This window comes from Mytilus californianus, unplaced genomic scaffold (assembly GCF_021869535.1).
Source record: "Mytilus californianus isolate M0D057914Y unplaced genomic scaffold, xbMytCali1.0.p SCAF_11, whole genome shotgun sequence".
Taxonomy (NCBI): Eukaryota; Metazoa; Mollusca; class Bivalvia; order Mytilida; family Mytilidae; genus Mytilus; species Mytilus californianus.
Window position 1 is genome coordinate 14,299,392 of NW_026262593.1, and position 26,743 is coordinate 14,326,134.

General features: G+C 32.4%; 3 protein-coding genes and 1 long non-coding RNA gene across 4 annotated transcripts; 1 reads left to right on the forward strand and 3 right to left on the reverse strand.

The window, feature by feature from the left end:
* Positions 1 to 119: 119 nt before the first annotated feature.
* Positions 120 to 3,667, forward strand: LOC127719622 (uncharacterized). The gene is made up of 3 exons (XM_052225843.1): positions 120 to 491; positions 755 to 941; positions 1,648 to 3,667. Exons 1-3 carry the CDS (start codon positions 234 to 236, stop codon positions 2,031 to 2,033), a joined length of 831 nt encoding a protein of 276 aa, XP_052081803.1. The 5' UTR covers positions 120 to 233; the 3' UTR covers positions 2,034 to 3,667.
* A 2,332-nt stretch (positions 3,668 to 5,999) lies between these two features.
* On the reverse strand, positions 6,000 to 11,971 carry LOC127719623 (uncharacterized). Its single transcript, XR_007990435.1, has 4 exons — positions 11,587 to 11,971; positions 10,525 to 10,734; positions 9,649 to 9,764; positions 6,000 to 8,451 (listed from the first exon to the last, which is right to left on the reverse strand). It is a non-coding gene; the product is annotated as an uncharacterized LOC127719623 (long non-coding RNA).
* A 6,068-nt stretch (positions 11,972 to 18,039) lies between these two features.
* On the reverse strand, positions 18,040 to 21,379 carry LOC127719624 (uncharacterized). Its single transcript, XM_052225845.1, has 2 exons — positions 21,219 to 21,379; positions 18,040 to 19,352 (listed from the first exon to the last, which is right to left on the reverse strand). Exons 1-2 carry the CDS (start codon positions 21,281 to 21,283, stop codon positions 18,305 to 18,307), a joined length of 1,113 nt encoding a protein of 370 aa, XP_052081805.1. The 5' UTR covers positions 21,284 to 21,379; the 3' UTR covers positions 18,040 to 18,304.
* Positions 21,380 to 23,937: 2,558 nt separating this feature from the next.
* On the reverse strand, positions 23,938 to 26,059 carry LOC127720961 (inversin-like). The gene is made up of 2 exons (XM_052227687.1): positions 25,957 to 26,059; positions 23,938 to 24,993 (listed from the first exon to the last, which is right to left on the reverse strand). The coding sequence occupies exons 1-2, from the start codon at positions 26,013 to 26,015 to the stop codon at positions 23,958 to 23,960; spliced, it is 1,095 nt and encodes a 364-aa protein (XP_052083647.1). The 5' UTR covers positions 26,016 to 26,059; the 3' UTR covers positions 23,938 to 23,957.
* Between the last annotated feature and the right edge of the window lie 684 nt (positions 26,060 to 26,743).

The window sequence follows — 26,743 nt, forward strand, 5'->3', positions numbered from 1 at the left end:
TTTTCACAATGTAATCTTGTATGTTTGTAGTAAACCTAAAATACTGTGAAATTAAAAAAAATATCTCTCCTTTCTTGATGTGACATTAAATTTAGAATTACTATCTACTTTTAAAGGTCTATTGGAGAGAGAAATTAAAATATAAATGGCAGAATGAAAGAAAATCAAAAGATAAAAATCTCCCAGAAGTAAAGGCAAAGAAGAGGAAGGTAACGACCGAGTTGAAAGATGATATGCCAAAAGCCAAGAAAAATTTGACATGGGGAATGTCGAATTATTTGCCGATGAGGCCAGATTCGGAAGATTTGGAATCCATAAAATTGCACAAAACTTGGCTAAAGCAGGAGTACAGAAAAGTTGACCAAGATTTTAGACTGGTTGACTTGAAAATGGGCCTGACATTTCCTGACAGAAGAAAAGATATAGTTCAAGATGGAAATATTTTATCAGAAATTATTAAAGAATATCCATTTTTACAAGACAGAAGACAGGTATTATGTATTTCAGAACTTTATTGTAATGATCAAAACACGGAGTAATGTTCTGAAATCTTGATTTTGAGTTATTTCCTTTTTTTTGTTTTGGTATTAATTTTTTTTTATTTTCTCTCAACATTTATGTATAAAAAGTTTTTAAGACAACCATAACTTTGACAATCCGTCATTGAATTTTAAGAAATTCATTGCTATTTTTAGACACAATATATCATGTATGTACTATATATATTTATTTATATTGTCTGCCTTAATTACAGTTACTTCAAGAATTTGCCAGACTAGGACCTAATACAGAAAAAAAAGAATTGGAAGACCTCTTTTTTGATGGTTTGGATTCGTACAGAGAAGTCATAGTGAAGTTATCCAAAGGGAAGAAGCTGCATCAATTTGAAAAAGAAATTTATGATTTAATAGCTGTACAAAGATCTGATGACCAGAGAAAATGTAAGTTTATTATTTTATTAATGTGTTTCTCTAGTTGAAACATAATTTGTTGGTACAACTATAGTATTTTTTAAAAATCTTTTTGTCTTTGGTATGTTTAATCTAGCTTCCTTTGAACTGATCCCTTAAATTGTGGACTAGCATGTTAAAAAAGGACTCAGTGTGTCAGTCTAGTACAAACCAAAGTTTATATTCATATCACATTAGCATGTTCTGATCCTGAATATGCATCTAATTTAACAGCCATCAATAGATCTATCAAAACAAAAACACTAGAAATGAAATTTTTATAAAAATATAAAATTATATAAGGCATATACATGTATAATCTGACTATTAAATAGATGATATAGAATTAATATTACATCTACTGTGGTATATGAAAGATAGTTTTTATATTAATTTTAATATTTATTATTAAATGACTGAATTTTCTGTTTAATTTCTCATTAGCTAAAAGAAATCCTTTTTGATAAAACGTTAAATTCACTGCAGCAAAAATCAAGAGAGGTTAACAATTCTGTATTTCGGAAAAAACTGGCAATGCTCGATAAAACTTCGCCCTTCCCCAGTTTTTCAGCCTCATACAAAAAAGTTTATATTTTTCTGACATTGACCTAATATCACTCATATATATATATATATAGTACAGAATGAGTGTATTTTTGTATACTACAACTGTATGATGTTATATTTGTTGTTTCAGACACAAGTCAGTGCGCAGCCATCTTAGGAATTGCATTGCTTTTGAAGGAGAAGTTCAATCAGATCCTGTACTTCAGTGATTCCGAAGAAACAGAAGAACCATTTCTTCTGATAATCAAAGACAGAATTTTAAGTATGGGGAATGACCTATTTGAACTGAAGGTAGATGGGGATGTGATATTCAGATGTGACACTTTTCTTGAATTAATAACTGGATTGATAGCTTCAATTTATTGTTTCAATTTAGTCTATCCAAAACCTATTGAAAAATCATTGTTGTTTATACAAAATTGTATCATGAGTTTAAATGATGGTGGGAAGGTTGATAAGAAGATTTTATCAGTAATAACAGAATTAAACAGAGAGAAAACTAAAACATTAAATTAGTATTTGAATTTTATGAGATACTGTAAAGATGTCTGGATCAAAGGATCATCTGTTGTCTTCCTCATTTTTCTGATGTAATATCACAAAAGTCACACTTGCATTGGTTAATAATTGTGTTTTTTTCTTCAATTCTATTTGACATTTTTGTAATCAATTGCAAAATATTGAAGCTTGAATCTGGATTATAAAATTTAGAATTAAAACAAAAATGAAACAAACAGATAGATTTAAAGAAGAGTAGGTAAAAGTTATCCCTATGCCATCCTTTCGGTTAGGTGTAATGATCCTACCACTATTGGAAAAGGCTGGGTGAGCTTTTGAGATAAAGATAATAATGAACAAGTTTTTAGAATTGCCCAAAAAAAATATGAATTCTAATACATATCTTTCGATAATGGTTAAATATCGCTGAGAGTAGGATAAGTGTATTTCCTATAGCTATTGATGAGGTTTTGATACTAATAAGAGGATCATTATGTATTTCCTCCTTTTTTTACTTTATCGGTTATTGGTGTAGCAGTTATCAGTTATTAGTGTAGCCATAATCAGTTATTAGTGTAGTTGTAATTAGTTGTTAGTGTAGTTTTTGTTACATTGTTAGAATTTTTTTTTATGTCAAGAAGTGGTGTTGAGCAGTTTTTAATTACCTCATTTGATATACATGTAGTTCACATTTTAAAAAGAATTACCAGATTACTAGTGCCAATATTTTTGTATTTTGTATTTTTTAATTATTTTTTTAGAATTATACATACAGTTATAATATTAGATTCAACTTGTAGTATTTTGTATACATATTGAATAACAATTGTTCTGAAATTGTTTGTGATTAGTCATGAAAGTCAAATTTAGATAATTTGTCATTGATACCAGCCTGGCCCATAATGTTTTTTTTTTATTTACTGTTAAATGTAAATTCTGTAATGTTAGTAGCACTGAAACTGTTTACAATATAGAAATGCATATATCTTTTTTTTAAGTTTGTCATTGATAAGATATTTTTACTGTTTTTCTGGGTATCCTGCATGTGACTTGCTTATTAATAGATTATATCATAATTATGAGAATTTGTAGTGTTCATTTTTTTTAAAGAAAAAAGTGTAAAATTGAATAGATGTTTCTGTCTAGTTTTATGTATATAGTTAAGGTTTATAGGTTTATCAAATACAAAGGCCATCCCAAAGAAAGTTTGTCACAACACAAGCTCTTTTAGAAGAAAGGGTTTGGGTGTTTATTTTTACCTTTCTCTTTTTATCAAGTGACTTATAATGGAATTATAGCATATCTCAACTTAAATTTTGAATACCCCAACATGATTAAAATACTGAAAAATTCATTAACGCAAGTGCTTGAGTTATGAGCAGTTATCAGTGTTGTCTAGATCTCACACTTTTGTATGGAAAGTGCTGCTACACATAAATTAAAGGATACAGGTTAGATTTTTTTTATTCAAAACCGTAGGCATATTATATAGGTAATCGTTTTTATTCAATGAACTTGGTGTGCCTGTTTAGTAGTGTAGATAAATGTTAATAAAATGTTTAAACCTGGAATATTTCTATGCATGCCTTTCTCAGTGTGTAATGTTTAACTTGACTGATGTCCTTAAACATAAATAAATGTATATCAATTGATTTTTTTGTTGTCTTACTGCCTTGTATGACTATCAAAAACTGCAAAATATAACAGAAATTGTCATAATATAGCATATCTTTAGTATTGGGGTAGCAAAATTAAAATCAATATTTCAGCTTGGTCTTCTTTTCGAGGGTCTATCACGAAATCATTTCCAGTAAAGGTTACACACCTGTAACAATGTTTTAGAGGTATATAGGAACCGACCTGTTTAATGTGCCTTGCTATTACAACGCCTCCAAAACAGCTAGATGAACATTGCATCAAAGTTTAAGGGGTATATACATTGTAGAAATCACACAGTCTGTCTGTCCATGTTCATTGCAAGGAAAGCTCCAAAATGCTTCAACTAAACTGATGAAACTACACAATTGTTGAGCACTACCTATAAAGATGTGCATAAGGAAATAAGTTGGATTGATAATAGTGAACTGTATGATTTAACAGCTGAGCAATAATCTTACTAAAAAAACAGTAAGATTCACTAATTATACCAGTTAATTGTGAAATTGCTTCAGTAAAAATAATGCATTCAGTAGTAATATATACCGAACCTTCTAGTAAATTTAACTAGTCATGATAGTTAATCTCATTGTGTTATCTTGTTATTATTACTTGTTGGTTAGTAAATGATTACTGACATAGGCAGTAAAAAACACTAGACCTACTAGTAGAAATTTACTAGTTCAGATAGTAAATCTACTAACCCACTGGTGTTTGAATGGACAGTAAAATTTACTACCTTTAATAGTAAATTTTACAAGCTATTTTTTTCAGTGTATGCACTTTCATAATAACAAGAAATAATGTTAAATTAAATCATTTTCTATTATTTAATTTTAATATCATAGTCCTTTAAGAAATTTCTTAACTGGTTTTCGATTTCTTTGATCGGTTAATCTATATTTTTCTCAAGTAACCACTTGACGGCTTTGTATAAATCAGGACTTCGCATGGTTGTGGTTCAAAGTGTGTCCTGTTACAGTGTCCATTTTCACTTATACAAATTAGCCGCTAGCAACATTAACATTTTAATGAAGTATGTGTACGTTTCTAATCAAATTTAAATATTTTGGGGTTTCATAAAATATTTCTTACCAAATACATATGTATATGTTTCCATATATCCATTAGCGTCACATTTTGGATAAAATAAGGAGATCTGGTTGCAAATGATCCTATTCACCTGTGATCAATGTGTTAATTTCAGGAAATCTATCGTAGTAATAATGAATTTTTAGAGAAAGTTGAAAATGTTCATGAAGGTCGCCTTCTTCGTCTACACATCCCTTAAACCCTGACCTCGACGAGAACTTTGAACTTTGCGTTCAGTATTACTTTATTTAAAATATTGCTTTAAGTGAAAAAAAAGTTCACAGTGTAGGAAAATTTAACTGACAAACAATGTCATTGCAAAAGCAACGCATATTTGTTATAAATACTTAAACCGTATTAATCAGATACTGAATTTTCAATAGTATTTTTAACCGCTTTGTGTTTTTGTTAATGTAATCATCATGTAAATGGTACTGATAATGCTATATTCATAACTTCGACTATTATTTATGAATATAAGTGTCACTATAAAGCCTTTTTTATTTTACCTAACTTGTGAATGTAAAGACTGTTCATTTCTTACTGTTTATTATTTGACAATCTGATTTGCATTTATGGATATTTGTGGAATAATCTGACCAATTCCTTGGTAGCTGTCTTTGATTTAATCCTGTTTTTCTGTTGTGGTTAACAGCATATGAGTTAATATGCTCGATATTAACTTCATCAAAATAGAATGATGCCAAAATCATACTTCAGGTAACATAAAAAAAAACATTATTTAACCGTTGCTAAGCACTATTTTGGTTGCTAAATATTTGATTAGCATGATATACTATTGAATTACTTTCATTTCTTACTGCTCGTTATTCTTATAAACCAATCTGATCTGCTTTTACTCTAATTTGTACAATAAAAAAACAAATGTATTTTTGTAATTAAATTTAATTTTATCTTTTTTGGCTGTTGCTAGGCAATTTTTGGGTTGCTATGCTCAATATGAAATTCTTAAAATAGAATAAAGGTGACTCAGAAATCATATATGAACGAAAAATCATTTATGGCAGCTAAATCTTCAAACATTGCTATATTTATACCTCATATGGCAGAAATTACAAATTTTTTAACCGTTGCTAGGCAATATTCTAGTTGCTAGGTTGTTGCTAAGCATTTATTAACTGAAAATGAAGTGACTATTCATTTGCAACTTCAAGTTATTGTTAAACAAGCAACCTTATTTTAAATTATGCTAATTTGTAATGAAAAAGCAATGCATAAGTGATAATTTGTCTATTTAATAAAACCGTTGCTAGGCAACCTTCCTTTCACCGGAACACAAAAAAAAATCATCGTTTTGTCTAGTTTCTATACAAAGGCTATCAATGATCTATATATAAACTTATTCGGGAAGGGGGCCAAAAACGCCCCTTATCATACCTTGTCCTTTCATTAATGCATTCATTCATTCACTGTCATATATAAAATTGATAATTTGATTATGATAATTAAGAACATATAGTTATGATTAAGCAATATTGTCAGTAGTTAGGTAATATATTAAAATATGGGCGTATTACGTTTCCGCATTTATAGCAAAAATCCAGTTTCACGTTTCCGCATTTTCGTGCATTACTTTTCCGAAATAAATAGATACCACCTTTCCGCATTTTTACCTGTATTTCACCTGTAAAAAAATGGTAATAATGATATATAAGACTTTATTTTATTATAGTATTTTTTCTTAATTTGTATTTTATTATGATAATATAATTCCTTCAACAGGTAGATTATATTCTTTACTTGGGTAAATGATCAAGAAACAGGTATCATTATTTTCTCATGTTCAGTTAATTTAGAATGTCTTTGTAGTGAAATGGAGGATATTTTTATTGACGGAATTTTCAAGTATTGTCCAAAGTTTTATTATCAATTATACTCAATATATGGGTGTCTAAATGGCAATTATATTCCACTTGTTTTTTGCTCTCCTACCTAGAATTTCCTAAATGCTTCTTGCCAACAGAGAAATTTAGTGCTCTCTCCGAAAGCAATACATATTGACTTTGAACAGGCCATGCACAATGTTGTAAGAGTAATTTTTCCTAATGCAGATATAAGCGGCTGCAGATTCCATCTAGGTCAAAGTTGGTGGCGTAGAATACAAACTATTGGACTAAGTACCGAATATAAAGAAAGGTCAAGTGAAGTAGGGAAATGGCTCAACCAGTTCTTTGGACTCGCCTTCTCATCACCAGAAGAGATTGAGGATTGTTTTGTAGAAGACATTATGGCAGTTACTCCACAAAACGAAAAATGTTTGAAATTTTGCTGACTACATCCTAGAAAACTACATTGCCGCTGATTCTAAGTTTCCACCGCAAATATGGGCATCTCCTCCCGACACAGAAGCCAAAAGAACCACAAATGGGCCGGAATCGTTTCATTCTCATTTTAACTCCCAGTTCAATGCATGTCACCCAAGTATATTTATCTTTATGGACGTTTTGCAGTGGATCCAAACAACAACTTACATCAAAATTCGGTCTTTATCAGCAATAGCACCAGTTCGTAAAAATGACCGCGAACGAATTGAATTCGTATCCGAACAGTTTGTCAAGTATGGTAGAGAAGAGATTACGAGGTTAGACTTCATAAAGTCAGTTGGCTACAAGTTTTCCGCTTTGACAAATATGGAAACTGTGCTACATGTACTGTATAATAGTATACTGACGTTTACTGTTTTATCTGTATATATAAACTTTTAGTGCTGAACATTGACTTTTAATTGATATATGACCATGTATAATTTTTATCATTTTAAGTTGATAGTTTCATTTTAATCATAAGACTTATCCTGCTCGAAGTCCTACTTAGACCTCCCCGTTGGTGAGCAGGGGGCAACAGATTTACCTGGCAAATAGAAGAGGCATACATTAAAAAAACGGAAATGTAAATAACCTTTAACAAAATCAATGTAAAAACAATGCGGAAAAGAGTACTATAAAAATGCGGAAACGTAGGAATTTTAATGCGGAAACGTAGTACCAAAATGCGGAAACGTAAAACGCCGTAAAATATGTCGCTCAATGTCCACACTGAGTATTTCATAGTGCGTATCAAAACATGTTGATTAAAAGTTATGGATAAGAAATGTAAAAAGAAACCGAAATACAAAATAAATAAGGAAACACAATAAATTTAACTCCAGAAAGTCAGAATTGTGAATTATAAGTAAAATTTCCAAAATGATAAGAGCATCATTATATTGTATGATAACTCTAAAGATTCTTTAAATGTGGTTTAAAATAACCTTTAACCGGTACTGTGAAAATATGGACTTTGTGTGTATCTTAATAGCATGAAACTGCTTGATTCATATGTTACTCCGTGGAAATAGCGACCACGCTTGTAATATTTTTCTTAAATCTTTAAATTTATTCTTATAATAGTTTGAGATAAATAACAGCTTTCAGATTGAGATACATTGTTAAGTAGCAACATGCCGACAGTTCTCAACTATACATTACATGTAACGGCGTTAATGATAGCTTATGCTATATATAAACTCTTTTTCCTTTCTGATAGTACGTCCGGCCGAATTTTTATATTTTCTTATGCCCACTTGCTTTTTCTCAACCGTGATGTTTTTAAATTGATAGTTGCATCCATAGAAGTAATCGCCTGAAGGAAATCCAACTTTCTTTTGGTAAACAATATAACCTACAAACTGGAAAAAATAATCTTGAAATAAGTTTTTAAAAATGTAAAATACTAATTAAAGAAGTTAAATGATCTGCTGCAACATGTATGTATCAACCTACCGTAGTACTCAGAGCCTGTTATGAGAGCACCGATGTTGACACATTGATGATGATGCAAATGATGAAGATGGATGGCTGTTTAATAGGTAGTGACAAATCAAATGCAAATGCTGGACGAGATAATTTGTATGTGATATCAACCATGATTTGACACATTGGACTCTGATTAAAACTAATAAGCAAAGTTACAAGGTTACAGACCACAAGAAGTCGCATTATTCTGAATCTGAACCTAACATTTTTACATTTTTTTTCCGGCTTCATAACGTGTACTCAGCAAAAATCTGCACATATCAATTTGCGTTTGTTTCACTCCGACAGCGATAAATCCCGAGACTTCCGACACACAAACAGCATCTGGATATGGACAATAAATAAGCGTAAATATAAAACTGTTGAAAAATCGAGATAAATAAAATCCCTGAATTGCTTTAATCATACGAAATTAGGCAACCTGTGCCCTTCTGTTTGATCTCCGTTTCTAAAACTGGTTTAAATAATCAATACATTTTTTGATATTCCTTCAAACATTTTTAACATAAAATGCTAATTTTATTTCAGCATTAAGTGGTGTTATTTTATATACCACTGTCCCAAATAAGGGAAGGGTTGAGGGCTTAAAATGTTTAACCCAACCACATTCTTTATGCCCCTGTCCCATGCCAGAAGCCTGAAATTCAGTGATTGTTGTTGGTAACTCTTTGTGATATTTGGTTTGTATCTATTGTAGTTTAGAATCAAATTATTGGTTCTCAAATTTGATTTATTTAACATGTTGCCATGTTAATGCCTTTTAAAGAGTACTTTTCAGTATGAGTTTGCCTATTGTTGAAGTCCGTACGGTGACCTATAATTCAAACCATCTTTGTCATTTCAAGTTTGGTAGAGAGTTGTCTCATCGGATATAATACCACATCTAATTGTTTCAATAAACAACGCGGTATTTGTATTATCCAGAACTCCAACCAAATGCTTTTTTTCCATTTTACAAGAAAAATGAAATGTATAACATTGTACAAGTTCAGATGTAGCAGAATACTGCGAACTATGTAAATTTGAAATATATATTGTTTCTCCTTATCAATGATGAATTATAAAATTACCTTCAGTATTCCTAATATTCCATTGGAAAGGCAATAAAAGAATCCATCGATCTGTCTTATGTCACTTGGTGACAAATACATTCCAAGAACCGAACAACTTATTATGCAGGTAATTCCTATCAAATAGAAAATGTTGAATCATCACTATATTTTTTACGGTTTCAAATCTATGAGTTTGAGCGAAAAGATGTTTGACTAATTTCCCTTAATTTGTTTCACTCACCAAGTCACAATCCGAAAGACGATAAAACCTTGTGTAATTGAATACCAATGAGTGTAACCGATATACTGTTATGATAATTTAAATACTTTTAACAAACACACCAAAACAAAGAATCTAATCATTACAGTACAGTGTCCTTGATATTGCAATGTTAAAAGTTGCAAATTGAATATATTGTAATGTATACATTTTGCTACTGATCCCCTACAAAGGCCAAACCGCTATGCCTCTCTATAAATCCGTAGGGGGTCAGTAGCAAATCGTATAAAGAATTTATCTCCCTCTATTAAATCACCACGTAAAGGGGTTAAACCAATCGCAGCGTCACTAACTCACCTGAGATGTTATAATATAAGTGAGAGGGTATGCTACTGACCCTATATGGATCACGGCATAGAGGGTATGTTTAATCCATAGGGGTGAGCCGTAAGGGTTTAGCAGTACAACGATTTATCGCACGCGGCATTTTTTCTGGCAAGTTTTGTAAAACAAACAAAAAAGAGCGAAATACAATTATAACACTTATAATGTGACGTCATGATACCCATACCTACGGATTCATAGGGGTTTATTACGTGACGGAGTTAAACCAATCATCTAAATCAACTAAATCACCCGAGGTGCAATAATGTTTAAAATATAGTTTTTCTTACCTACAAAGCCTTCTAACAGTATCCATACCCAGTGGAAACAGGGACAAAAGCATAACCCCATACAGCATCGGATAATTTGTCGCCTGATACAACAATTGCAACATACATAGAAGCAAAAACATATATGAGGAAGAATTATGTTGACCGTAATGAACTGGAAGAAGATACACTGCGCCTGTGTATAGGAAAAGAATTCAAACGTATATTCTCCTAAAAATAAAAATAAAAAATACTTGCAATGGCATAAAATGGAACGATTTTTTTATGCTAATGGGGTATCTCTATATCAATAAACTCATCAGATAGTAGGATTAAAATAATGTACACTAGACGCTGTTTATACTACTGAAATATGGTAACTTTTCAAGCTAGGACCAGTAATTGTTGTATTCAAGCAGTCTACACTATGAACTTTTCAATCTGCGGAGCTCAATTTTTGGACAATTTTAGTTAGATTTTGTTGGCCTGTAGATAAGATTTTACAGGCCCGAGAGCAATTTTACATGCCTTGGCCACTGGGCATGTGGTTCAGCGTGAAGACTGTTTAAGGGGTATTAGATTTCAAATTCTTGTTCATCGATTCGACCTAAACATTTCGTATGTTATTTGAAACATACTGAAACGTGTATTCAAATTACAAAACGTCTTATATTAGAGAAACAATTTCCAATGCATGTATTTTATTACCAAATATGAGTGTAACAATCGAGATGATGTCCGAAGAATACCGTAGGTCACATTACGCGATGTTGACATAAATATAAATATGAAAACACAGGCAAGCACCGCCAATCGTATAACAACGATTTTTGTAGGTCTGTTTGATTTCATATCATGGATAAGAAAACAATTCAAATCATCGTTTTACCTGTATTCGAAAGTTTTTGTGGTTAGATTCAGTCAACGAAGGGAATCACTTTCTCGTGTAAGTGTTCTTTTCTTCTCAATATACGTTTGATCGAAGTAAAACAAGAAGATAATTAGTTCCGTTTTGTCTCTGCTTGAAAGGAAAAACATCTTTTCGTCGGAATAATATTTAAATGTAAATGTATCTCTACTCACCCATACTTTTCGTTGAATTTGGCAAAATATCTTCATTTTCCGGCTTAAACGTACAAGATTTGCTAGAGGGAAGTAATCTGCAAAGATCTGACGTATCATTCCTTTGGTTAAAGGGATCTAGCTTTAAAAATCCAAATAATTCTAAGGAAAAACCTCCCCCAACTAAAGCAAGTAGAACAAACGGTAGACAGATACAGTTTCTGCTGTCGCCTTCCGACTTTTGTTCGTTCTCATTTGACTCCATGTTAGAACAGTAAGTATAATTGTCATATATTAATAAAATGTATTTAAATTGTCTTAAAAAAGATAGTGCATTCATCCGTACAATCAAAAGGAAATAAAAAAGCATTTGATGAAGTCAGTCTTTCAGCGGAATACTTCCCTGTAAAATTAAAAAATAAAACAATATGAATACAATTTTTTTCACAAATATTTGGTTTCTTGTTAATTGTCATATTAGTCATTTTTTTTATTCCACAAAGATGTAGCATTTACCAGGGCTTACAAATATCATGCTGTATCTTTTGTGATAAGGGAAATTTGACCCTGAACAGATAAGAAAAATAAATTGGCTTACATGATAAGTTTCTGTGTCAGTTCAACAATAATAAACGTTAATAATGACATATCTGACCGATGTCGACAAACATACTAATACTTGATAATTTCATTGCTCCTGATATTTATTGAACACAAACTGCACAATACATCGAATCGGATCAGGAAAACGAGTCATTGCTTATGTTCAAAAGTAAAATAACAAATATACATTATTGTCAATGTAATGGGGGAAAAAGTAAAATCACAAAAAATACTGAACTCCCAGGAAAATTCAAAACAGAAAGTCCCAAATCAAATGGCAAAATCAAAAGCTCAAACGAATGGATAACAACTGTCATATTCCCGACTTGGCACATCATTTTCTTATGTAAAATGGTGGATTGAACCTGGTTTTATATCTAGCTAAACCTTTCACTTGTATGACAGTCGCATCAAATTCCATTATATTGACAATGATACGTGAACAAAACAAACAGACATAATAGGTAAAAATGTCAAAAATAGGGGTACAGCAGTCAACATTGTGTCATAATCATAACCACAATAAAAACAAACAAATATTTAACAAAGAAGCACAAAAAATCATATATCAAATTTAACAACCTCGTTCATTGCTTTTTTTATTTTAGTATTTTATTTATGTATGTTAAGTCCACTCATAAAGGATCGAAAGATTTTAAGTACTGGGACCGAATAGATTAACATTAACTCTGACATAGAATCGCGCGTTTGGCGTTCATCACTTGTTCAGAATGTGGAAATTTTGTTTCTCTAATTTTTGTGCTATTTTCACATTTCTTGATCGGTGTGAGAAAAATGTTTCTCCTCACTAGTGAAATATCTGTTCTCGGCAAATGATTGGTCGAAATTTAATTATGACGTTAAATTTTCTTGGTTTCTTCTGAATTTCCTATTGTGACGTCATGAAAAAAGGCGACCATGCCTGATGACGTCACATATAAAGAACACAATTTTCTGCAAATCTTTGAAAAAAGAATGATAAAAATCATTAGAGAAACAGATTCCACCACTATAGCTCGTGTATTACTATATTTCTCTACTCTCAACAGTTAAATTTTAATTATTTAAAAAGCTCGGCAAGCCTCGCGCTTTAAATATTAAAATTTAACTATCTCGAGTGGAGAAATATCGTAACACACTTGTTGCAGTGGTGAAATCTATATGCAACTGTCATACAAAACAAGTAAAATAGCAAACAACAAACTAAATCCGAGGAACATTCAAAACAGAAAGTCCTTTATCAATTGGCAAAATCAAAACCTCAAACACATCAAACAATCGATTCCTGGCTTGCTACAGGTATTTTCTTTTGAAGAAAATGGTGGGTTAAACCCGATTTTATAGCTAGCTAAATCTCTCATTTGGATGTTTTCTATTCGTTTGGTGTGTTTGAGCTTTTGATGTTGACATTTGATTAAGGACTTTCCGTTTTGAATTTTCGATATTTTTGCTATTTTACCTTTTTTGTATGACAGTAGCATAGAATTCCATTATATTGACAATAATATGTGAACAAACCAAACAGACATGATAATAGGTAAAATGTCAAAAATTGGGGTACAGCAGTCAACATTGTGTTATAATCTTAATCACTATAAAACATAATTAAAAAAAAATGGCATATAGAAAAAGCACATAAGCAAAATTGAAAGCCAAGAATACAAGAAATGGCCATAGCACAATATTACAATGGCGTGATTTATTAATACCGAGCCACGCCAAAAAAAAAAAAAAAAAAAAATTCTTGAACAATTTTGCAGGTTCAACCAATCAGAATTCGTTTCTACTTATTAATCCATGGTAACGCAAAAATTAAAATTACCACGTGTTAGGATTATCCCCTATATCGCTCGGAGAAGTTTTATGTAAAAGCTTAATTGAAACTAATGTAGACATTCTGATTAACAAAGAAATTACTTCTATTTGAACAAAAGAGTGTAAGAGGATCTTATGTAATAAAATCTGTCACTTAAGATTTGACAAAGAGAAAAGTGTGTTCTTAATTGAACACCGGTTTCTTATGTCCTTAAGAATTTCTAAATATAACCAAGAATAAATAAAGTGTCCATTTGTAACAAAACGTCAAAATGTTTTTCATTAAAAATAAAATTATTGCAATAAAAAAATTCAAATATAAAAATAAGGCTTTTCTTAATAAAAATTCAAATAAGAATTTTTATCCATTTTTACAACATGACAACTCTCCCAACATCCCTCTAGCTTCGGACCCCGAAGCTGTATAAATTTTGACATCAACATCTACATTTGACATAAACTTTTCTCAATTTTTATAATCTTGCATATTAATTTTGAAAAAAAAATCTATCATCCGGACGAACCTCTACTTCGTAAACGTAATTGAGAACCATTTACACGAAAATAAAAACCAAGTAATAAAAAAAAATAAAACATCGTCTATTTAATGCTAGGTTTTGGTCCGTTGAGGTTCGAAATTCATCTAAGGCAGGCCCCCTATAACCTACTTAAAATTTCAACCCGGACAGAATACCGTTCGCACTTTCAATAGAACAATATCTTGGTCAAAGTTATCAGAATGCCTTCCTTAGCTTTGGATAACCTGTCAATTGCCTTAATTAGCTTTGTGACAAATACCAACGATATCCAGTTTTCTGTTTTCGTAGATTACAAGGTGCGTGATCATGCGTTTTAAATCGCTCGTCTTCATGAATTAAAAATAAAAAATTATGTTGCTTACAAATTTATATTGATTTTGACTGAGCTTTAAATTTTTTTGTAGTTGTACAGACTACGTTTAGCACTATAAACATCAAGAAAAAGAAACAATAGACCGGCTATTGGACTTCAACTAGATACGAAATCGTTCAATCAAAAGCAATAAAATATGCAAGTGTAAAATAAAATGTAAATTAGAAAGCAAATGTAATATAAGTTCAAACAGAAGTTCAATACAAGTGTCAGTAATTTCAAATAGAATATCATTTCACAAATGAATTCCAACCGTCTTCTCTGCATACAATACATCACATCCATGGTAGAAATCCACCATACTGCGAATACAAGTGGTCACATCCACTTTAGAAATAAATCAAAAGCGGTAAATCTTATGTTCTTCCTAGTCATGGTCGAGGAATGTCATGTTGTTTCGATATTCTTCATAAGTCGCTGTTCGTTGATCGTATTTATGGTCGCTTCGTCAAAAGGTATGTCCATATTGAATAAGTGATTCTGGAAACAAATTTCGGATAACTGGTATAACGTTCTTCTATGGGGACACTCAGCTTGGCAGCGAAAGGTAAACACAGGATCGGCACTCATCCTCCGCCATTTGACGTGACTAGAATTTCTCCAACATCGGAGATAAATAACATTGTTTTACAATCCAAATGATTTAGGCCCAATTTCATATGACAAAGGGTCCATACTGGAAAGTTGTTGTAAATCAATACACGAGACTGGATACATGAACGTTCACATACTTTATTTTTCCATCCAACATATTTACAGTCAGTTCATTAAACATATTTACAAAACAGTAATCATGGCAACATACATTAACCCGCCGCTAATCGCAGATCGAGAGCGGGGCGAACCAATGCGTCACATGGTTCTCTCTCTTTTCTCTCTCCTATGTTTTCAAAATTAACCTTTATAAAACATGATCATAGAAACGTTTTGACCAATGAAAATAGAAAAGGGTACTTCTAAACAAATAGTTTCCAAACAATTAAATATATCAAAAGCAGATTGAATTAAGACTTAGTGTTAATTGACATTATTCACTCTATATAAAGTTTGGGTGTTGACAAATAAATTACATTGATGACCATTGTTGTCAAAAAGTATTCTCACGACATAATCTTAATCTTAATCCATAAATATTTCCAAGTAACGCTAAAAGTAGTAAAACGGCTTATAAATGTCTTTTATGAAATTATTTGAAAAATAGTTCAAAATCTTGTTTCCCTAACAAAATGCACTTCTTCCGTATATTGAAACCTAATTACTCATAAGAAATAATGACTTTTGATACCAAACACGACATAAAAAGATGAAAATGCTAAAATTCACAATTTCCCGCATTTTTACAACATGACAAAAGCACGAGACGTTCTTTGACATAATCCTGGTTCATCAACTTTCTGCCCAGACACTGGTAAAGTTTTATGACGTATTTGTAGCAGCTGCAAGCTCTTGAATACAGAATGAGTTTGGAAATGTATATTCCACATTAGTGAAGTTGGTTCATTGCTATTAAGGTGGGGGAAATTAGTAATTTCAAAATTAAAATTATCTCGTTTGTCATAGATTTTTAGTACTTAGATGACCGCTTATATCAAAGTCGAGGTATAAGTCTAAAAATGAGGTGTAGGAAGCCTTGTCTGTTGTTTCTTTAATTTCTAGTTATATATATTAATGGAACCCAATTAAAACAAATTTGGATTGTTCATTGAAAGAACGCCGTGTCATGTTTTATAAAATCACATATCATCTCATCACAATCACAAAAACAGACAGACTAATACAACCGCTCATGACAGTCCCGAAACATGCACATACTATCATACCAAATTCCATCCTGCAGAACACAAATACGCTAACAATCATTTTGTCCATGAACAATTAAAAACTGGAACAGCCTTCTTCTGAGTTTTTTAATGAGCGACTCTATAGAGTCGTTCAAACCAGCCATCTCAACCTACACCTACAGTCAGTAAACTCATCATGTGTAAAACGTTTGATCTTAATATTAAAAATGAATAAAATAAAAATATTCAATACCACTATGTAAAAATGTTATTATCAATTTTGTTGATAATTATAAAAATTGTTAAATGTTCACTGTATATACGTCTCCTCAAAGCAATGCTTAATACAAGAGTGACATAAACTTCAACGTGTTGAAGGCAGTCACAACAAATTAGAAATTAGAAGTTAGAAGAGCATCGTCAATATATATGAATGTGAAATTAAATGTTCTTGGTTGTCTGAAGAAAATCCGACTCATACAAGAAAAGAAGAGGTCGGTAAGGAGAGGCGCACAGTTTGTTCCAATTGGAATGTCGACAATTTGTTGCAAAAAATCTACCTAAAAATTCAACAAATATGTTGTCATTTTGATCACTTTTTCCTCGATGTAGGATGTTTTACGTTTTTGTTCATTACTAACAAAATATGCCGTAAAGTTTCCCAAAGCAATACATTTATAGCGTATGCCTCAATTTGTATATTGAAAAGCAATGGGATTATTTCTAATATACGATTTTCCAATTTGATATGGAGAATGGTGATATGTAAAGGGCTAGAAAAATCATTGGTCTTGATAGAAAGATCGAGATTTAAAATGATCCAGAAGTTTTTTACAGCTTTATCTAGAATCCACATATGGTGAATACCACTACTCGAGTACACAGTATTTCTGAAGACCTTCTTTAAACTGTTACATCAAATAAGTTCAGTGTTTTCTCTTTGGCACATTCCCCGTTCCTATTCTCTATACTTTATTGCGTATGCAGTTTGTAAATAAATGATAAGCAGCCGCAAAACGCAATTTTTGCATTCCCCATCCACCCATCCCAGTAGCATTATCAAATGGGTGTGGTTAAGCATAGATTATATATAACTTTTGCATTAATTATAGAATACTACAGGTTTTTGGTTGTTTTTTTTTTCGTTTATAGTTATTCATATATCTGTTATATCTTTCAGAATTGCATTCTGAATTGACTTTAAAGGAATATAAAGCATTGGGGATTGCCTACCTTTTATTATACTGATTGCACTATTAATTGCATTTTCTTATTATTAAAATTTGGCCGATTACACAGCCGTATGTTTATTTGCCATGTATATATATTTTGCAAAACTTGGAATCAAACACGAACATTTTGTTCTATCTTTTAATAATTGAAATCGGGTCTTAATTTAATGAGGAATGAAAATCCTTTGTCAGAATACTAAAATGTTAAAACTATTTCAATCCACCTGAAAACTCCATCAATAGTACTGGTAAATTCTTGCAATTCTCTTTCTGTTTAACTGGTCTATATTAGTGTCCCGTACAATACAGCTGGTATATTCTTGTAAAACATTTTGTAACTAATTTATACTGACACACTACCAAGGAAAATAAATTATGTTTCGGTGGACTAAATTTTCAGGTTAGTTCCACATTAAAGACGTCCTTTAATAAAATATAATCACATAGGACTTTTGGCAAACCGATTTGATCTATGATTGTATGGGGATAATACCCAAGTTGTTTGCGTATACTAATACGACATAATTCCTTTAACTTGCGCGGCTTAAGATATTTTCTCGTACAATTCAGATCTTTGTCAGTCCCAGGAAGGTCATACTTTAATATGTCATGCCATTTGTAAATTTCACATCCAGATGCAACTAAAATTTGTATAAACGTCTGCATTTTTTGATAAGCATGTATAAGTGGTGGAAACTGTATCATTTGGTCTGGGAGATCTCGGTATAAGATATTTAAATCACAGTTTACGTATAGAAGCTGATGTAAAATCTCATAATTGCCAGTATCTATAACATAGCCAATCGAAGGAAAACCTCGTTGGTCACGGAAATCTGGGTTTATTCTACACTCTAAAAACAGACGAAAGCACCTTCCAACTTCAAGTGAATAGTTTGGAAGATAATGCGATAGCATACAAAAGTGAGGAGCTATATGTCCCCGTCTCTGATTCATGTTATACATATCACATCCAGTCTGAAGTAAGCGTTTAATTTCTTCATACTTAATTTGGCCGGAACTTTTCATAAGCGGGGTATTGCCATCGTTGTCTCTGGCTTCTAAGTCTATTTTGTTAGTTTTAAGAAGACAGTCAAGAATTTCTATGTTATTTTGTGGACTTTCCGGTCCACTGACACAGACATGGAGAGCTGTGACTCCATTTTGACTACTTTTGAGATTAACATCTGCATCGTTCTGAAGAAGATATTTGACGACAGATAAATGTCCATATCTGACGGATTGCATGAGGACCGTCTCTCCAAACATCAGATTCGTATCATCTACTCGGACATGTCCTAGTTCGATGAAATATCGTACTATATCTAGATTACCGTTCTGAATAGCTGTTCCATAGGCGAGAATGATGCTACTTTGTTCTCCTTTGATGGTGCATAAAATGTCCCGAACTGTTTCAGAGTCGTTTCTTTCAATGGCTTGAATTAAACTTTAATAAATATAAAATAAAATATATAGAAAAATAATATCAATAACGTAATATAAAAAGAAAGCGTGAATTGTAGTTAATCATATCTTAATGTTTGTCGTTCTCTTGATATGTTGATGTAAACAAAAGTTTTTGTTTGATCCTATTAAATTAATATGCAACTTTAAAGATTCTGGACATTTTATAACTTGATATATTGTATAAACATTAGTTTATTGTTGAAGACTATATTGATCTATATATATGTATGTATGCTTATTTGTTGTTGATGTGCTGTCTTCTTAATATATACCCCATATAACTTTTTTGCTCATTGTTAATGGTCATACGGTGACCTGTAGTTCACCTTGTCCTTTGGTCTTTGATACATATGTCTCATTAGCAATCGTATTTTATATGATTTAACATATCTGGACCTTCGATTGGGTTATTTCCTTTGACCGATAACGTAGTTTATATGAAATGCTGTTTGATGTCCGATTTATTTCTACTATTTTCTTTATTTTTTCGTGATTACTGGGTGCAAGCAATTACTTGTTTTAAGGCTAAAACAGTTCGACTTCAGTGTCTGGCGTTTTGACATTGAATTAATTGTGTGTTGTTGGTTGAATGCTTAACATCCAGTGGCAAGTAATTTTGCAAGTCCAGGACAAAATCAACTTAAACAATACCTGTTAATCAAAAACTGTAAATTCTGAAATTATTGCGATGTTTTTATAAATGCGAATAATAAATGCGGCAGTATCAGGTTCGCATTGATAAAAGCTCGCATTCATAATTTCAGTTGTGATTTTCCTTAACAAAGCTTTTGCAATCCCATTAATAAGATCTCGTACTTTTAGCAATTACTAGTAATCAATGAATCGCAAAAATAAATGCACGCCTTAATTTCTGAATTTACAGTACCCAGTTACTGTAGACTGGTGGCCATGGATGGGGACAGACATTTATACTTGCAACAAGCCACCTATACGGACTTCAAAAAGTTGTTACAATGATTTTTTATCGCGCAGATTGGGATAGACGTCCATAAGAAGTCCAATCGCATTGATTGCATAAAAGTTGCAATAATTTTCTTTTCCTTGGAAATCCGTCGTTAGTTTGACATTTGACCTACTAGTTTGACATTTGACCTACCCAGGCAATATTTCATGCATTGGTTTCTATAATTAAGATTTGATGAATTATTTGTTGAAATATGAAGTAGCATACAAGGGCCAATGATGAAAACAAACGTCCAGTGGCAAATGTTTCATGCTTATTCAGGTCGAAAACAAAGCAACAATAAATCCAACAGGCTCTTTATAATGGATTGACTCTTAGTGTGACACTTGAGTCGTTGGGTATAATGTCCTCATTCCGACCAGATTTTCTCTAACCGAGTCGTTGGGTATTATGTCTTCATTCCGACCAGACATTGTATACAGCCAAACAGACCTCCGTCTCACGAGTTTCAATATGGAATCTGCGAAGTTCTGGTGACCGCATTATGTTAGCAAATCCAAAGAAGAATGGCAATATATATGACCAGCTGTTACAATTAAACAATGAGCAAACATTTAATAAAGACAACGCTAAAATGAGAAAGAAGATTTATTGAAACCCCTATATTTGAAAAGGAAAGTCCCAGGAAATGACTATGGAAAACACATACTAATCAGACTTTAAAAGATAAAAGAATAACTAATTGATTTACTTTTTAGCATTCCTCGATCCTTTTAGACTCTTAATAGATAAGAAAATTAATTCATTTCCAAATAATTTGATTGATGAGTTTCTTAATCTTTACCTGGTTTACAGATAACGTTACCTCCCTTGATCTCCCTTGCAATTATTGCTTAAATTTTTTTTATGATTACTAGTTACCTTGATAAAGTTCGTGTGATGATTTCACGCTTTTCGTACAATTGTCCAACGTTTCGTGCATACATTTAAATTTTCCTTTTAAATGGTTTTACCCAACGAAGTACACCACGACACACACATATGTTTTTGTGTACTGCGTGTATGTTTACAAAATAAATGACTAGAAGTCTCGTAGTTGCTTCCCTTTCCCCACAGAACTAGACTAAACTTCACGATATATGTCAAGGGTTGACTTAGAAGACGACCATTAGAAATTCTTGAGGATGGGGGCAGGATATTTTGCGGATTGAATATTCATTTTCATCGGATGCTATGCGTTGCTATTTGTTCTCGGAGCCAACATTTATTTTCACTTTTGGACACAATAAATTCAGTCCTTCATTTTGAGTTGTAGATAATTCATTTTCATCCTGTCTTCATCATGATTATATTCATTTCAAAAATCCAATCTCCCATCTCAAGAAAATCAAATGTTCGTCTCCTTATGTAAATAAATTCGGTCATCCCATTGACTTCTTGTCCGGCAGTAAAAACCTCGCTGAAGGTTAATGTTGTCTAACTGGCTGGCGGGATGTATAAATACACAGCAACATCCAGTCGGAATATGTCGTATAGAGATAATTCCAAGATCTGTACGTTAAAGAACCATTGAAACAACTCTTTGAGGGGTCCACATATCCAGTGTAGCAAGGTGAAATTTCTGTCTCCTATCTAACGTACTCTCAATTTCCAATTACAGTCGAAATTCTCGCAATCCATTTCACAGAACCTATATTAATTGCTTTCATTGTTAATTTGTTTTCTTCCTGAATATGCATGAACTGTTTGCCACTGGACCTCACACAATCAACAAACAACCATCAATCAGTTAAATGTCAACGATAAACATAGAAGTCGTGCTATTTCCAAAGTAATGATGCAGTTCCAATAATTTACGTATATATCTAGAAATTAATGTCCACAATGGGCGTGCCTGTAAGTTTATTTACATGCATCCATCACAACCAAATGACGCATCTCCGCAAGGGAAGCTACAGTGGTTTTGTGGTTCCATAAAGCCCGGGATACTCCAACACATGCTCACGTCTGAAATAAGTTACAACGTGACTGTGTATTTATACACCTCCAACCGCCATTCAGACTTGAGTGTGTCAAAGTGATAGGTTAAATAAAATTCTTACAGTATAAAAGCCGTAGGACTTTGTCACTTAAATGCCAATATCATAATATCTAGTTCTATGATATTTAATAGTAATTTGATTTTTTATGCTCACAGCTTTTTATATAGAATGATTTTCTTCCTTCTTTTTTTTTTAAGAAAGCAGATGTCAAAGGGGAAACCAAAATCATAAATAGAAGGTCAGACAAACCCATAGCCAAAACCAAGACGAAAAGACAAACCATAGCCAAAACCAAGACGAAAAGACAAACCCATAGCTAAAACCAAGACGAAAAGACAAACCCATAGCCAAAACCAAGACGAAAATAACAAACAAAGCAAACACAGAAAATAAATGATGAAAGAAAACGACTCAACCTACTAAACCATGCAAGGATGTGGTGTTCAAAAGTTAAGAAAGGCAAAAGTTCCCGTGTTTTCGAAAACTGTCGGTCCTGACTACGGAACAGGTACTGTTTTGAGTCCGCTCCTCTTTATCTAAATCACCTTACAAAACATACCAATTGATTTGTGTTCAATTCTTTGAAACATATTTGCCACAGGACCACGATCTCCTTATGCAAGTTAATCTATATGTTTGATAACGACTTGGATTTATCCAGGTGAAGTTTGTAATGTTACACTATTGTTTCAGGTAAGAGTAAAGGTTGGTACCTATTAAAACGTTTAAACCCGCTGCATTTGTCTGCACCTGTCCTAAGTCAGGAACCTGATGTTCAGTGGTTGTCGTTTGTTAATTGATGTGGTTCATAAGTGTTTCTCGTTTCTCGTTTTTTTATATAGATTAGACCGTTGGTTTTCCTGTTTGAAATGTTTTACATTAGTCATTGTGGGGCCCTTTATATAGCTTACTGTTCGGTGTGAGCCAAGGCTCCGTGTTGAAGGCGGTACTTTGACCTGTAATTTGTTACTTTTTACACATTGTGACTTGGATGGAGAGTTGTCTTATTGGCATTCATACCACATCTTCTTATTTCTATGTATATATGCAAGAATGTATATGCTTCTTAGGATATATATTTATGGATTCATATACTTTTGTATTTATTAATCCATATACCTTTGTATTTATTAATCCATATACCTTTGTATTTATTAACCCATATTCAATTGCATTTATTTATAAATATATCTTTGGTGTTGGGTTGCTGTCCTATTGGCGTATATCCCACATCTACTCTTATTTATCTGCTTCGTGGATTCTTTAAAGCTTAAAAGATAAACAATACCCCTTGGAAACCTACACCAAAAATATATTCTTATTATTTTGTTTTATTTTAGTTTAATGTAAAAACGACAAAATTGCCTAGAGACCGCTCCGACTATATTTTGATTAACATTGGCGATATAGATTTTGCATAGTTCGATGCATGTCTGATGAAGGTATAGAGCATTTGAATCTATCTTGGTCTTGGCGGAATAGATCCATGACTTTGTCAAACCACACTTTTAAATTGATACATGTCGAGGACTATTACACTGCTTTAGCATTTTGTCCATCGTTTTAATTATATCACGACTATAACATAAAGAATTGCATAAATGTATAAATAAACTTTTTATGATAATTCAACATCAATAACATCTTTCAATAAAATGTAGTTAGAAACAGTTTTGGGAAGACCTAATTGATCGATAAATATATGAGGGTAATATCCAATTTGTTTGCGTATGAGAATTCGACATAATTGTTTTAAAGTTCTGGGGGATTTCCCAATATCAGACAAGTTAAACTGATTAAGGTCATCACATACAATGTCACACCATTTATGTACATCACATCCAGCGGCAAATAAAATTTCTATAAGCCGCCTTTGTTTTCGTTGACAAGCATGGACGAATGGTGGACAAATTGATCTCGTAACTAGCATATCTTGGTATAAAATATTAATATCACAGTTTGAATAAATAAGTAAGCACAATATTTTGTAAATCCCAGTGTTTATTGCGTAACCAATAAATGGAATATCAGATGTGTCGCGGAAGTCAGGGTCTATTCTATTTTCTAAAAATATACGGAAACACTCAACTACGACTGTGAATGCTGAGAAATATCTTGATGACATACAGAAATGTGCTGCTATTTGTCCTCGTTTTTGGTGTATGGCGTACATATCACATCCTGCCACAATTAATCGTTTAATTTCCTCAATTTTGGCTTGGTTAGAGGCTAGGATAAGAGGCGTCTGACCATCGTTATTTCTTGCCTCTAAATCTATTTTTGAATTTTCAAGAAGACAATTGAGAATTTCCCAATTATTCTGTGGCCTTTCTGGTCCACTCACACAGACATGAAGAGCCGTGACTCCATTTTGACTACTTTTTAAGTTAATATCTGCCTCGTTCTGAAGAAGATATTTGACGACAGATAAATGGCCACATCTAACTGAATGCATGAGAGCTGTCTCGCCAAACATCAAATCCAGATCGTTGATCCGAACATGTTCACTTTCTATAAAATGTCGGACAATATCCGGGTTACCATTTTGAACAGCTGTGGCATACACAAGCATAATAGCATCGTGATTACCCTCTATGTTATACAGAATATTACTAACTGTTTCTCCATCATTGCTTTCGACAGCATGGCATAAGCTGAAACATAAGATTTAAATTTAAAGACAGATGATGGACAATAATATGTTAATGATTCAGTACACTAAAAAATAAATAAATGAATAACTTTGTGTAGTCCAAATATAAATAAGACGATGAGGTTTGAGTGCCAATGAGACAAACATATTCAGATTATGAAAATATTTTGTATACAGATTCATGAATTATTAATCAACAAATAAGCCGAGACGTTTCAGTAACTCAGTTATGACTAGTTAAATATTAGTAGATCCGAGAGCTTACAGCAAAGAGCTACAGTATAGTGAGCCAGTTGAGGTTCGATATTAGCTTTTGAACCAAGACGGCTAATAAGAATAAGAGAGCAAATGTTAATCTCCTTGCGACATAAGTCTGCGATCCCGAGAAACGGCTCGGATACGGACCCACATTATGGTGCACATTCAAGTTTAATATGAGGTGAACACGAAATTTAAAGTATAACCAAAGACAATAATTGTGGTCACACATGAAGACTTTCTTTTGACTCCCCTTCGTGTTTCAATATTCGCAGAAATTAAGCAGAGGGAACTCTTTTCTATTGTAATATTGGTTAATCTACATCTACTTGTCAGTCACTTGATGTGGATGACCCTCCCCATCTTTATATATTTATTTTTCATTTACAGATATTAATAAAAGGGGGACGACAAACCAGTTTTCACGTTACAATGATAGCGCCTTCTGGTCACTTCCCCCTTTTTAATTATTTGTGGATCTACGCCTGAGAGTTGAGCTGATGCACAGTAGCAATTACAATTGAGACATGGGACTGGTGTAAACAGGTAAACCTGTGACTAATAGGAATTATATATATTGGTCCCAGTGTAAACAAATAAATTCCTTGGCATTGTTTATTAAGATACATACTCATGTTGTTCTGGCTTAACTTTATATCAATTGACCAAAATAATTGCTTTTATATAAATAAATAAACATGTTTACCTGGACACGAATGAAGTTAACTCGGGTCTGTCATCATTTGTCCGAAGTTTTCTGAACATACTGTCCACCTGAATTTATTTATACTATGACGTTTTCATGTAAACAAACCAGCAAATGTGAAATTTTGGAGTTGCTTCCCCTTTGCCACAATTCACAATGATTGGGATTTTCCTGAATTAATTTTGTTTTTCTTTTTTTTTGACCGTACAACACCACACTCGAAGTAGTTTAATTTGATTTGTTCTTTATTTATTTTTTGGTTATTTTAAATAAATGAAGCCTGTAATAGTTCTACATTTTTCAATAAACAGGTTTTTACTAGAAAAATAACAGATAATTTATATAGACGGGTTTATCTGTAAATGACCTAGAAAACATGGGCGCATCCATTAACCTCTCAAGTGACCGATCCGCCATTACAACCGTGAAAAATAATGCACGTGTATTGATCAAAACAATATCGATTTTCTGTTTACATTTGTATTCCTTTCATTTTCTGATTTATTTTACTATGGATCCTGCCGAAAGTTATAAAAACATGGAAGCATTTCTTGTGCAGTTAATAGTTGTACAAATAATCGTAAAAAACTTCAGGTGTGGAAAAAATCAATATGCGAATTACACAACGAGTTGTACAATGACTGCCCTCGTTTGATTCCACATACGTCTTATGTGATGCCTTCAGACGAGCAAACAAACCTGAGTGGATCAAAGCCGTATAAACATAAAATAAACTTTGCATAAACGGGTTTTTGTATGGTCCGGACATTTTTTTTTAGATGATGCG

What these genes read in the sequence shown, in the direction of transcription:
- LOC127719622 (XM_052225843.1), top strand. Translation starts at nt 234, where the DNA reads ATGCCAAAAGCCAAGAAAAATTTGACATGGGGAATGTCGAATTATTTG. An exon ending in TTTTACAAGACAGAAGACAG is followed by an intron (nt 492 to 754) that starts GTATTATGTATT and finishes CCTTAATTACAG; the next exon opens with TTACTTCAAGAATTTGCCAG. An exon ending in ATCTGATGACCAGAGAAAAT is followed by an intron (nt 942 to 1,647) that starts GTAAGTTTATTA and finishes TTGTTGTTTCAG; the next exon opens with ACACAAGTCAGTGCGCAGCC.
- LOC127719624 (XM_052225845.1), bottom strand. Translation starts at nt 21,283, where the DNA reads ATGTATGCACGAAACGTTGGACAATTGTACGAAAAGCGTGAAATCATC. An exon ending in ATCACACGAACTTTATCAAG is followed by an intron (nt 19,353 to 21,218) that starts GTAACTAGTAAT and finishes TATTTATTAAAG; the next exon opens with TTTAATTCAAGCCATTGAAA.
- LOC127720961 (XM_052227687.1), bottom strand. Translation starts at nt 26,015, where the DNA reads ATGTTCAGAAAACTTCGGACAAATGATGACAGACCCGAGTTAACTTCA. An exon ending in TTAACTTCATTCGTGTCCAG is followed by an intron (nt 24,994 to 25,956) that starts GTAAACATGTTT and finishes CTTATGTTTCAG; the next exon opens with CTTATGCCATGCTGTCGAAA.